At 38.8% G+C, this 12,799-nt stretch overlaps 1 protein-coding gene across 3 annotated transcripts in view; it reads right to left on the reverse strand.

Moving 5' to 3' along the window:
* Positions 1–3,472: 3,472 nt before the first annotated feature.
* LOC148716655 (uncharacterized) overlaps positions 3,473–12,799 on the reverse strand; it is a 70,783-nt gene continuing 61,456 nt past the window's right edge. For all 3 annotated transcript variants that reach the window (XM_088744509.1, XM_088744508.1, XM_088744507.1), the window contains 10 exons: positions 12,211–12,391; positions 10,494–10,577; positions 10,008–10,226; positions 9,280–9,390; positions 8,188–8,470; positions 7,488–7,773; positions 7,068–7,290; positions 6,373–6,656; positions 5,332–5,512; positions 3,473–4,854 (listed from right to left, as the gene is read on the reverse strand). In XM_088744509.1, coding sequence (XP_088600635.1) covers positions 4,465–4,854; positions 5,332–5,512; positions 6,373–6,656; positions 7,068–7,290; positions 7,488–7,773; positions 8,188–8,470; positions 9,280–9,390; positions 10,008–10,226; positions 10,494–10,577; positions 12,211–12,391 — 2,242 coding nt within the window. In that variant the 3' untranslated portion in view covers positions 3,473–4,464. The remainder of the gene's footprint in view (positions 4,855–5,331; positions 5,513–6,372; positions 6,657–7,067; positions 7,291–7,487; positions 7,774–8,187; positions 8,471–9,279; positions 9,391–10,007; positions 10,227–10,493; positions 10,578–12,210; positions 12,392–12,799) is intronic.

Genomic DNA, 12,799 nt, shown 5'->3' on the forward strand with positions numbered 1-12,799 from the left:
TTTAAATCGTATAGAGGAAATCAGATATTTGTTTACAGAATGGTGCGCTGACTTTGTTTACACCAGAATAACGGTGGGTTTCCGTACCCTTTGTCAGAAAACAATTTTGACTCACACTTTTGTACAATTGTAAACCGCCTTATCTTGATCACTTACCATTAGTTAGAAATTTGTCACAACGGAAGCACCACACGGAGAAAATGGAAATAAATCAGCAACGAACTCAGAAGCTTCTTCCTTGTGACAAGAGCGATGTCTTAAGCAGTAGTATTAAAATTTCCACGACAAGTCGAGACATGATGCATATTATGTCAACAATGTGCCAGACTCGATTTACTTCGTTGTCTTGTTGAAATATTAAACGCAGACAGAGCTCTCAGAAAGATCCACCAAAATGATTGGTCTTGTACGGCTTGATACTGATCGACTTACATGATATGTGTTGGTGTTCTTGCAGTTGCTAGTTTTGCGTGGTATTATCGCTTACATATCAAAGATTTGTAATTTTTTTTTCTAACTTTGGGCCTTGTTCTTTTCAAATTTCAGGGTGTGATAAGAGTTCGGAAGCGAGTCACCCTGATGGTGGTGATTATTAGTGGAATATTTAGAACCTGTTGGGGCACCATCCAAGTGTTGTACAGCTTACTTTACTTTACGTCCTACAAAATAAGCCCTGTCGTTGTGGCTATTTCTAACGCGATGGTTTTGTTCAAATCCGCCGTCACTACATCTGAAGAAGGCTGGTTTGGCCAGCCGAAATATAGTGCTCCGTCTTAAAACTTATCTACGCTGTATTGGTCTTGCCTCTATATTTATATTCCTTTTTTTTTCCGCTCCATCCAGCCAAAACGTCAGGGAGAAAGTGAAGGGAATGATATCTACATGTAAAACCGTGGTTCATCCAACAAGGGAGGGTGAAAACATCGATCCTAACACGACCTCACAGTCGGTGTTCAATACCGTCAATGTCGACACCGTGCTTTAAAATCAGTTATTTCTTTAAGTCAAGCTGAAGTCTGATTTATTTGGCAAGTTACAAATTGCGACTTTATCTCACCTTTAAAAATACCTGAATCGGATAGTCATGGAGAACGTAAGCATGCTTCGTAGGACAATTCTCATAACATTCATTCTATAACTCGTCTTTATACCAGGCAATAAGATGGGACACAAATCAAGTATCAATAGCAGCAGTTTAAAGGGTATACCAAAAAAAAAAAAACAAACAAAAGCAAAAAAAATAACAAACAAAAGCCAAAACAAAAAAATTAAAAACAAACAAACAAACAAAAAAACCAAACAAACTATGAGCATTTAATCCGAAAACAAAAGTATATGCAGTGAATATTGCATTTATCACTGATATTTAGTTCAAAGTCAGGCTAGTTCACAAGCCCCTTGTCGACGTACTATATGTCGAGTATTCTTTTTTGCAGATATTTATGAAAATTTGTATTAAAACAGTTACCCAATTCAGTTTTCGCATGATATCGTGAATTATCAAGCCTCGTGTCTGTGCTATCTGCCTCCTTATCCCTGCCACGAAACACTTATCATCAAGCAAGTGTTTTACCTGTTTTAATGGTTTAACGTCATCCCGAAACCAAAACATAGGCCAGTTTTTGTGAGAAGTTCATTACAAGTACCAGCACCAGTAGCGTAGCTTCATTTTCTGCAGAGAAACACACACACAATCCACAATTCCTCCACTCGCTCTGACGAGCTGGTGATAGCTAATCACCTCCGAGAATTTTGTCATAGTTTTGATCAATCTAAAAAGAGCAGAAAGTTGAAATCGTGCGCGGGTACTAAAACATTGGTGTCCTTATAAAAAACTATATTCTGTACCGTCGGTGTTAGGAAAGAACTGGGCAGAACCTCTTTTCAAGTTTTCTCCTATAAAATAAAATAATTTCACCACCTTTCGTTCTCGTTAGGTTCTAGAACATTGCGTGGGTGTCACGCACATTATCTGCACATCACAACATGGCAAATTCCGCTGATCCCTTCTGCACGAGGTGGAGTCGCGTTCATTGAAAGTTTAGGGTGAAAGTCTCCGCTCTTCTTCTTGAACTTTTGCTGCTTTTTTATAAAGTCAACAAACTTACTGTTAACAATTGTTAAATATATATATATAAAACAAATCAAATCATGATGATCCTAATGAAAGAAACTATAATTTGTTACAGAAGCTGCTTCGGTTTTCGTCGAGAAAGTTATCAACGTTTTTGTTGTGATAATCTTGTGCCCCGAGTTTCAAATGATACAATTGGGAGAGTAGGGAAACGTTTGCCTTTAACATCAGCATGTGAACAAAGTTGTGATGTTAAAATCTAAAGCTGTGCGGACGCTAAGTATTTATGTGAAATAATAATAGAACGTTACCAGTCTGATATTATACAATTGTTTGTTTTAGAACACCTGTATTAACCAGAGATAACAGAGAGGCTATGATTTTGTGCAAATCTATCATCCGTGTGAACGTTTCTTTCGCTCTTTTTCTCTACAAAGCACTCATCAAACCATTCTAGCCCAGTAAACTCGGCGACCACTAACACAATCTCTTCGCACGTCTTAGCGACAATTCAGTAACGCGGCAGGGGCAAGGCTTTTGACTTTCTTATGGCATTTTTGAGGCGAAAGACTGGAACTCTTAAATAAACATTTACTGAAAACTATTCTTGAAGTAAAACCAGCTTATACGAGATGCTGTTCCATAGTATAATAAGCCTTGTTATCTGGAAGGAATACTTTACATCTCAACTTCGTTCATAAGTCCTTCCAAGAGGCCACACCTAGTTTACCTGTTAAAATCATCAGTTTCCTCATTGAGCCTTCTGATATGCAGTTTAAGTTTTCTGTTTCAGTACTGCCCTATAAGGAAGTGACACCTGTGATAATATTCTTGCGCGGAATTTGTTTTGTCTCCTCTTCCGACTTTTTAAGAAAATCACCGTTATTCTGATGAGGTCAGACCCACACCATCCTGTTTTCAAATTCAGGCTTAAAAAATATTCAATTTCCCCAAAACTATTTCAAGTTTTTTTCATGATTTTCAAAGCCAAAAAGCCGCGGTCTCACTGAATATCTTTGTCCAAGCGACAGAAAAAAATTCGGCGTTGTTGGTGTAAAAATATATTATGGCAAATTTTTTTTTAAAAAAAGTACCTTTCTATAACATCAATGAAATGGATAGACATTCTAGTCTTCTCGGATAAGGACGAATAAATGGAGGTCCCGTCTCCTGCAGGGTTAGGGGTAGGAGACGTTAATTTCCCACGCACGAGATTACTGTGTGATGGATATCCTCCCCTGGGGTGAGATGTGTGGGGGGAAAAGGTGAGGTAGTTGCATGGACTAAAGCGGCTGCCAGAGGCGCCTGATAATGCTGACATCCGATCTCAACCTTAGTAACACTGTAGACCTTAGCAATTCAGCCTATGCTGCTATTAAGGTATCGAATCATTCACTCTCAGAAATGAAAACGTTTTATTTGCAACTATGGCTACTTAGTGGCGTAGGTGTACACACGCAAGATTTTTTCTTATACTCCATTCACAGCAATTAAAGCTTAGAAATGTGCTAAACCTGCTTTGATAAACATGGTTCAATTTGTTCTCTTGATATAAGCTACTTAAAGAGGGGGGCTTTGGGATTTTCGCTTTTGACTGTTTTTTGGATCGGGTTTTCGGTTTTTGGGCCAAAAAGGTTCGGTTTTTCGGTTTTGATGTTCAGAGCAGTTTGCGGATTTTACGTGTTTTTGCATTCGGTTTTCACAAAAACTCTGATGTGGTTTTCGGTTTTTCCTTTTTGACCCCTTTAAAGGTGAAAATGTAGCGGTTTTGTCAGGTTTGCATGCGGTTTTAGGTTTTACTGCCTTTTTTCGTCAGTTTTTTCTCCGGTTTTGCGGTTTCCCAGAGGCCCCAATGCCCCCCTCCTTAAACTGAACTTTGTTGACTTCAAATCTAACGCCCTGAAAGGAAAAGTTAGTGATTTCTTGAATCTTATGAAATGTCTAGTTTTCTAGTTCTTCGTTTCTGATTTTCATTTAGTTAAACTTGGTTTTAACTAAACATGTGCTGCTGATGAAAATCGGGTCCTACTCTGCAGACGACGAAGCATTACATAAAAAAGACGATTTAATTCTCAATCATCAAAGCTACGTTTTCATTATTTTTTTTACCTAAAAGACTTTTTAGGATAGTAACATCCTTCGAAAACTAACTGTTTGAGTATTCTTTTGAATAATTTGCCATCATACTATTCTAAATGCTTTTATCTACTGCCATATCTTATTAAAAATATTTTTTGACTGGGATCAACACCAATTTTTTTCTTTTAACCACTTTGTGCAAAATTTTGCGAGTCTTCACTTTAAATGCCTACAAATGTACTTCGCTCGTTGCATTCGTGCAATGCACTGTTCCATTTTCGAGTTAAAAAGGGAAAGGAAAAAAAAATCAGTCAGGCTCTAGGGATGGGAGCGTGCTCCTCGTAAGAGTCCACAGGGCTGTAAACAACATCTTGATAACCAAACGCCACGGGGCCGCCAACTTCCAATCCCTGCGGGGTGGTCCACAATGAAGAGCAGGGCATGGCGACTACAGCCACACGGAGACCATAACGAACCTCCTCTGTTGTGATTGGCTGGCCTGTATCTTCATCAACTAAGGTGATCAGATCAGGAACTGTGGCCAGAATACTCTTAGTTCCGTCAGGTTTGGCGACAAACGCCACGTAGTTTTCATTCTGAAATTCTATGCAGAGGCTTTGATCGATACATTTCCCTGAGCCCTCGATGTTTAACTTTCCTTTGTTAAAGGCGCCTTCAGTTACGCGGCTAACATCAGCTATCTATATACAAGAAAAAAACCCCCAAATGTCAAATTATCATTACTGCACAGGTTTTGAGAGGCTTTCAGGGGTTGTTTTACCCAACAAGTCGGTGGACAAAACAACATTATCAGTACAAAAGTCATAGAATCTGACCGAAAGCCTAACAAACACCAGACGGATCAAATTTAAGGGTGCACCTGTTCCTATTGTTAGGCATTACACTTCTTGACTGCTATAAGAAAATGCTTGTCGATTCTAAGCAGTTAGCTTTGTATCCTTGTTTTCTTGAGCTGAGGGAGGAGGAGGTGGGTGGGAGGGGGGGGGGGTGGGGAGCGTGGAATGGCGAAAGGAAAGACACCTGAAATGCCAGCCTTCCATTCGCTTTGATCAACCTTACTGTTACTATCGAATTACTAATAAACGACGCTTCGAAAAAATAACAAAGAAACAAACAAAAACAAAGAACAAAAACGAAGGCAGGGGGAAAGATCGCACCTTGCCAACAATTAAGAGTTTCCCATTTTCGTGCTGAAGAATACTATCCACGGGGGACGCCTTATTGTGTCTTGCACGAAGCACAGTGTTCCCCAGGCGCCATGTTCTACTCAAGGTATGCAAAGCACATTTTTCTTGCACATCTTTCCAATCGAGGACAAATGTAAAGCCAACCATACAGCTGAGGAGTAAATGATGATAAAAATAATAACACTAGTAAGCATAATTATAAACATCATTTATAAAAAGCACAATTTATTTACAAAGAAAAGAGACAATGTTGTTGCGACGTAGATAGGAAGTAAAAGGTAGTAGTGCCCATCACACCTGTAATGACAACAGATTTAATTCTCTCTTATCTTGCCTTTAACATCAGCAGGTGTTAAAGATGCTAATTTCACATTTTTGGGTATTCTTTCTAACTGTAAAGATATCAACTGTCCTCTACAAGTTTCACAAAAAGCAATTTATCGTTTGGCCCAAGACACAAGATCACAACAGTCAAACGCCAGCGTATATGCGAACTTTGTAATGACTTGGTAGCGTACTTTCTCAGAACCAAGAACGAATTACAAACAACCACTTAAGCCAAAAAGTCAAGTCGAGGTGTTTCAATATCCTAAACTTTTTTGGTGAAGCTCAAAACAGATTGGTAAATCAAAGGTATCTCCGTATTTTAATGAGCTTTGTGTTCGAAAAGCTTCCAGTTTCCTTTAACAGATTTCTATTACCTGAGAGACAGCAGTTTTTCCTGTCTTCTTTTTAAGTATTTCGCGGTAAATTGGCGCGCAACCGGCAAAAAATGGATCCCTCGCGCATGTCCGACGTTTCACCGCTGTGTTACGAGAAACTGATAATTCAAATCAGACAATAAACATTTAGCTTCCTAGCATGCTCCAGCCGCACAGAATACGCTGCACAAATCACGCGTGACTTTTTGAAGCTCACGTTAACCTACGGAATGAAGGATAAGGAGTAAAGGAAAGCAGCACAGTAGCCTCTGAATTTCTACTATTAGCAAAACGGAAGTTCTTTATTTACCCCATCTCTACTGTTTTAATCCTTAGAAAGCCTTCCAAGTGCTTTGGCGTTTCTGCAAAGGTCAACGCAACTACATTTCCTTTCTCATCCCCCACAGCTGCAGGGTATGGCAGGCTGCCATAAACAAACGGCAAAAACATCTGCAACTCAGGAAAAGCTCGCCCCATGCCATCTGCGTCCACAATGGGGAGTCCCAGTTCTGCACCAGCCACTAAGGGCTCGATAGAGTTGGCACCTCCTATCTCGGCACACACGACTGCGACGACTTTACTTTTTGATTCAAGCTGTTTGAAAGCAAATAAAAAATGAAAAAAGTGAACTGGAGACATGACTTTGCTGTAAAAAGTTGTGAAATAAAAAACCAATACCTCTTAAAAAGAGTGCGAGGTGAAAGGTGAAGTTTATTAGTATTCCCCGAAAAGACCCGAAAATATTTGCAGATGTCAATCCGAAGGTAGCAAATTCTCCTATTTTATTCAGAATTCAAGCGTTGGTCTGGTCTAATGATCATGTCTTACCCTCGCACAAGACAGTTTTTACCTATAACACCTGGGCCAACAGGGCAGCAGGTAAGCTGTTCTTCAAGAGTACACCAATTGCACAATTTGCAAAAGGATCGTTTATTAGAGTTTGCATGGCGAACTGCTAAACTATCCAGGAAAAGTCTATGGCAGAAAGCTTTCTCCAGCCTGTACCTCACTTTTAGAAGACATCCAGTCTTGAACATCTTTCGCTTCTCTGATTCCATCCCCATTGTCATGATCATTAATAGCACCACCAGCCCTTAAAATTGCTGAAGCTGCCTCCACAGCTGAGATACTTTCTCGTCCACTAAAAAGCTTCTCAATCAAGATAACAGGGGCACCCATGAAGGCTGGAGTTATTACGTTACCCGTCAATTCAGGAGTTAATCCCAGTCTGAAACAGACGAAGTGAAAAGAAATGAGACTTTCAAATCAGAACATAAACAATGGTTGCCAACGTTTCATTTTCCTCCTCTTCCCTCGCCTCCCCGTTCCCAAACTTACATTCCCCATGAAGTTATTAAGTAAACATTCACATTTTCTTCACCATCAACGCCAGCCTTATTCCTGTAATCATCATCCTCAACTCACCTGTTCGGATGCACTACACGAATCTCCTTATTCTTAATGAGTTCCAGCGCTCTCAGTCTCCCAAGATAAGGACTGCCTCCTCCACCACATCCCATGATACCTGCTCCGATGGCGATACACTCGATATCAAATTTGTTCAGAATCCAGTCACCTGTTGCCGGGTCTACATACGGATCACTAAACACAATGGCGTCCTCGTCTTGTGCGCTCGACTGCTGTGCCTCTTCAGAGACTTCTTTGAAAGGTGAAAGTCTTTCACTCGATAAGATGCTAGATATCTTTAATCCTAAGAAAAGGGAAAAAATTAGTAATTAGAATAATAAATATATTAACTGCTCTCTGGCTACCATTAAAGATACTGATTGGTGATCCCAAGAAACGACGTCATCGCAGATGCCTTTTTGTGAGGCTAATTTTGTTTACTTACTTGGAATTATTTTTATTTTTATCTCACGACAAAAGCAGAAAAATCAAAGAATCGAAGGCTTTTATAAAAATTAAAATCGGGGAGTTCGCCCCATGTGGTGCCATTTGACAGGACGAGAAGTTTCAGGTTTCTATGGGTATGCAAGTACAAATGCAATAGATTTTTTACCAATCATAGCACTCGTTGTATCTAAGTTTTGTTATAATTATATATATTCTACTTTACAAGAAAGTTTTCTATATTTTTGTAGCAGACATGTAGTGTGATGATTACCCATCTCCGATAATTCATCAATGCTGTTTGCTTTGCACTCAGCCAAATCTCCAACCACTTTCAGGTAAAATCGTACTACATTTCCAGGCAGATAAGCCAGCGGAACCTCCTCTTTGTCGATAACTTCCAAGGTTTGTTCGTCAGCTCCAGCCTCCACTGCTCTTTTACGCGCCCCTCGCTCGGCCTCCTCCCATGCATTTTCACGGGTTGTGTTTTTCAAAGTGACTACATGATCAAATGTACCACTGACTTTACTTAAGGCAGCGCCAACGGCATTTGCAACCTATAGCATTAATGGTACACAAATGATCGCTCCTAACACACAAGATAGCAAACAGTGTGGGGGAGAAAAGAGCTATGATAAGTAACTCAGTCGACATTTTTCATTGTGGATTCAAGATATGACTTTTTCATTATGAATGACATTTCTGCGTCTTTTGTTCATCCGTTTAGTGACGAAGGGCTAAGGCTCGAAACGTCAGCTTTTTAACTCTTTACGGTGGCCAATTTACAAATTCAACTTAGTTGATATTACCAAATAGGTAGAAAAGGGTTAAGTAACCCAGTTGACATTTTTCATTGTGGATTCAACATATATGCCTTTTTCATCGTGAATGAAGTTTCTGAGTCTTTTTTTCATTAATTCAGTGACTCATTCTCACATTCAAGCTCACAAGATAGCAAACAGCGTGGGGAGAAAAGAGCTATGATGAGTAACCCAGTTGACATTTTTCATTGTGGATTCAAGATATGACTTTTTCATCATGAATGACTTTAGAAGACGTGACCCAAGTCCAGGGAAAGGATGTAGAAGAGAGAGCGAATGATACGCCTGTTCTTATCAAAGAAAACTGACTTTTACCTGATAGTTTGGAGGACAAAATACTTTTTTCATCGTGAATGACGTTTCTGAGTCTTTTTTTCATTAATTCAGTGACTCATTCTCACATTCATCCTCCGGTCATGATAGAACCCTTCCAGATGATTACCCATTCAGGCTCTCTTTAGAAGACGTGACCCAAGTCCAGGGAAAGGATGTAGAAGAGACAGCGAATTATATGCCTGTTCTTATCAACGAAAACTGTCTTTTACCTGATAGTTTGGAGGACAAAATACTTTTGATGCTCCTTTCAATGTCTGTGACAAATCCACAAGAACGCTCCCTCCACCAACAAGGATAACAGGCTGGTCCTCACCGCTGAACTGTTTACGAATACAGGATCGGCATTAATACTCTCATTACTAACCCAGTACTTACGGTCCTGCACGCTGTAAACTTTCATCCGATCAAGCATTGTCGGAAGTGAAAATTCAGATTTCCAACTAATCTTACCTCATTACTTTCTTGACGGCCAATAATAATTTCAATCTTATGGATAAATCAATTTAACCTGGTTGTGTTCGAAAAATAGAATTGAGTTTGACAGCATTTTCTTTGCTTTCAACCATAAAATTTAACTTCTGTTACCAGCCTACTTAGTAACATCAGAGGCTCCAGCGGTCTACCATCACCTGTAAAACCTCTCATCACCGTCTGCTGAGCCTGCGAGCAGGCTCTCGTGTTTGGATTTGTACACAGCCGCCAACTACACCATCGGCAGCCAAAATTATTCATTTTGATTGGCCTAGAGAAATGCATTCAGTTTCTCTTAAAATAATATGCAGAAGAGAGGTCATACTGAGCAGAAATAGGAATTCAGTGGAAAAATCGTAATAAGCCTTTAAGCCAGGCTACAAACTTTATTGCTGCTAACAAAGTTATAAAAAATATAAAATGATTGTATAATTTATATGTATTTTAAATGACATTTATAAGATACCTTGACCAAGTCAATTGCGGCTTCAATCTTTCTCTTGATCTCCGCCATTGCTCCATCCTTAACAACCTCTGGAATGTCCTTAGTTCTTTCCTTATCTCCAATCTCACAGAGGCCAAAAGCAACAGCTATGTCAGTAGATGTTATTATCTTCCCTCCAAAAACCAAAGCTTCAGTCATCAACTTGTATGCAACGCTTGATGGGCCAACTGTGATTACCTCCTGAGGGAATAAAAAATTATGTTGTAACATTCCTTTAATTATTTGTGGGAAAATATCTTGAGTTTGCTGTGATCGTGGGTAAAGCTTTGGCAAGGCTACACATTTATCAGCACATACCTATGCATATAATGAACATTAAATTATCACGTTTTATGATTTAAAACTGCTCACCGTACAATGACAGTATTTTTTTTTTTAAATATACTTTTAACAATAGAGCCTCCCTCCTTCTTGCGGAACCTTTTTTTAACAATGTTAACGACAAACCTGCGTCTGTTCTATGACTGATCCTCCTCCAAGTCCCACACTTAGCACATCAGGCATTTGGAAGTTGGTGTTAACTCCTCCAATCTAGATTTATTTACAAGTAAATGATGCACATGGAGTTAAAATATAATAAAGCCTAGTCTAAAATATCCGTAATAGCTGAAGGCTGATAATCTAACCAGTGAACCGATTTTTACTCAGACATAGAAAACAGCCAACCCTATCGCTTAGCGGGGCTGCAAGTCTGAACGAATAGTAGGTTGAGTATTAACTATCAACCATTTCAGGTCACAGTTCAAATAACCTATTGTTTCCAATTTGATTTTAATTTGTTAGGTTCATAATCCACTGTAAGTCTAACGTTGGTTATTTTGTAAAATCGAGACGTTGCCGCGCGAGGCGGTGCTATCGTAAATACAAAGCCGTCATCGCGTGAGAGCAAATTGCTACAAATGTTCGCTTCTGCGTCGATGTTTACATGAAAAGTCGCTTTCGAGGATTCAAAGTCTTAAGAGTGTTAACGTGCCTTTACTTCGATTAGATAAAAGTTTGAAAAGATAGATCTAATTTGCGACCTAATCAACGCAAAGGAAGTTTGAAGTCCAAAGAAGGTTTACGTTATTTGCAGGATGGCGCGGATGCAGAGAAGAGGCCCAGCGTTAGCAACCATCCTAAAGGTCAAATGAAAGGTAAGGTAATTTTCATCACAATTGGTTCTTTTTAGTTACGTGGAGATAAAATGAAATGGCTTGAGAGCAGTGATCAGCTTTTAGTTCACGGAATAAATCAATTGAATGGATCGAGTTTGGAATAGGCCGCAGTATCACAGAGCGGCGGAAAAGCAGTTTGCCAAAATATAACCTCTAGTTTTTTCTTTACAAGATACATAACTGCTTTGCTCGAAATAGAAGGGCGAGCAAATTCCATATGGGGCAGACGAAGCGATATCGTAACCTAACGTCTCGTAAAAGATTGATCTGTCAAGGAAACTTCTCCGGTTTGACGAGGACATGCAACCAAGTGAAATCTCTCCAAGCATACGTCTTCTTTTCAGATAAGATACAGTGATACAGTGCATTAGTTGAATTGTTGTGTATTAAGACAGTGAGATTTGTTCATCAATAAACTATTTTGTCGTTATTTATGCGTGTTTTATGAGTTGTACGGCCGAAGTATAAGGCGGTATTTTTTAGTAAAGAAAGACAGACAGCTTACAAATTTAAAATCAATTTTTCTGTAATATTAAAAAAACATTACTGTACCACCAATTAGAATGTTCGAGAACTTGTTCCAAAGTGTTACAGTAGAAATATGCTCCAATTTTAAAACTGCACGGCTGAGCTCAGTTTCTTAAGAATTAATCTCCAGAAAAATGGCCCTATCTAAATTAGCTAATCTCCCCGTAACGAGTCACAATCTTAATACTTAATAATTGATCATTAACTTTAACTTAAGATTATCTAAAAAAAAAAAAAAAAAAAATCAATAATTGATCTACATTATTGAGAGACCTGTCACAAGGATGGCAGTCTTTATTACATAACTTTTCCATATTAGCTAGGTTACCGGCCTTGGCAAATTCAAGCATAACTGAACTAAACTCCCAAGGTGTATTGTTATAATTAATGATTACTACTCTCAAGTTTTTCCTGAATTTAATCACAACATACTGTAAATATGACATTTAATGTTTACAGTCTTCGAAATTTTACTCAACCTTAACTCTGGCAGAAGCTTGTCTCGGAAATCCCCCTTTAAGCACTCCTACATCAGTAGTGGTTCCCCCAATGTCAATAACAATCGCATCTTGCACACATGACAGGAATGCTGCTCCTCGCATGCTGTTTGTTGGGCCTGATGCAAATGTTAACACAGGAAGGTGTAGAGCTTGCTCTGCACTATAAAAGTAAATACAGAGACATAAGTTATTTCCATGTATACTGCCTCCTATACATGGAAATAACTCATACAACACAAAGTCTATAAAATCCACAGTAAATTTGAGGAACTTTCTAACTTTGCAAGCTTCCAGCTTGTCTCACACATGTTACTTACATAAATGTAACCAATAAACTTTAGATATTTGGAGCAGTTGAAACAAAAGGCCCTGAGACTTCAAAAGAGTCTTAAGAATCACTGTAATTGCACTGGTTAATATTAATACATGTTATCCCCCATGAATATCAATACATGTAAGAGTTGGCATTTTGAGCAAAGAAAGGACAAAGACAAAAATAAATCTTTGAGGAGATTTGTTAAACATAGTGATTGTAAAATTATAATTATTACTTACTGACAGCTGATAA

The sequence above is a fragment of the Stylophora pistillata genome, chromosome 14 (assembly GCF_964205215.1).
Source record: "Stylophora pistillata chromosome 14, jaStyPist1.2, whole genome shotgun sequence".
Lineage (NCBI taxonomy): Eukaryota > Metazoa > Cnidaria > Anthozoa > Scleractinia > Pocilloporidae > Stylophora > Stylophora pistillata.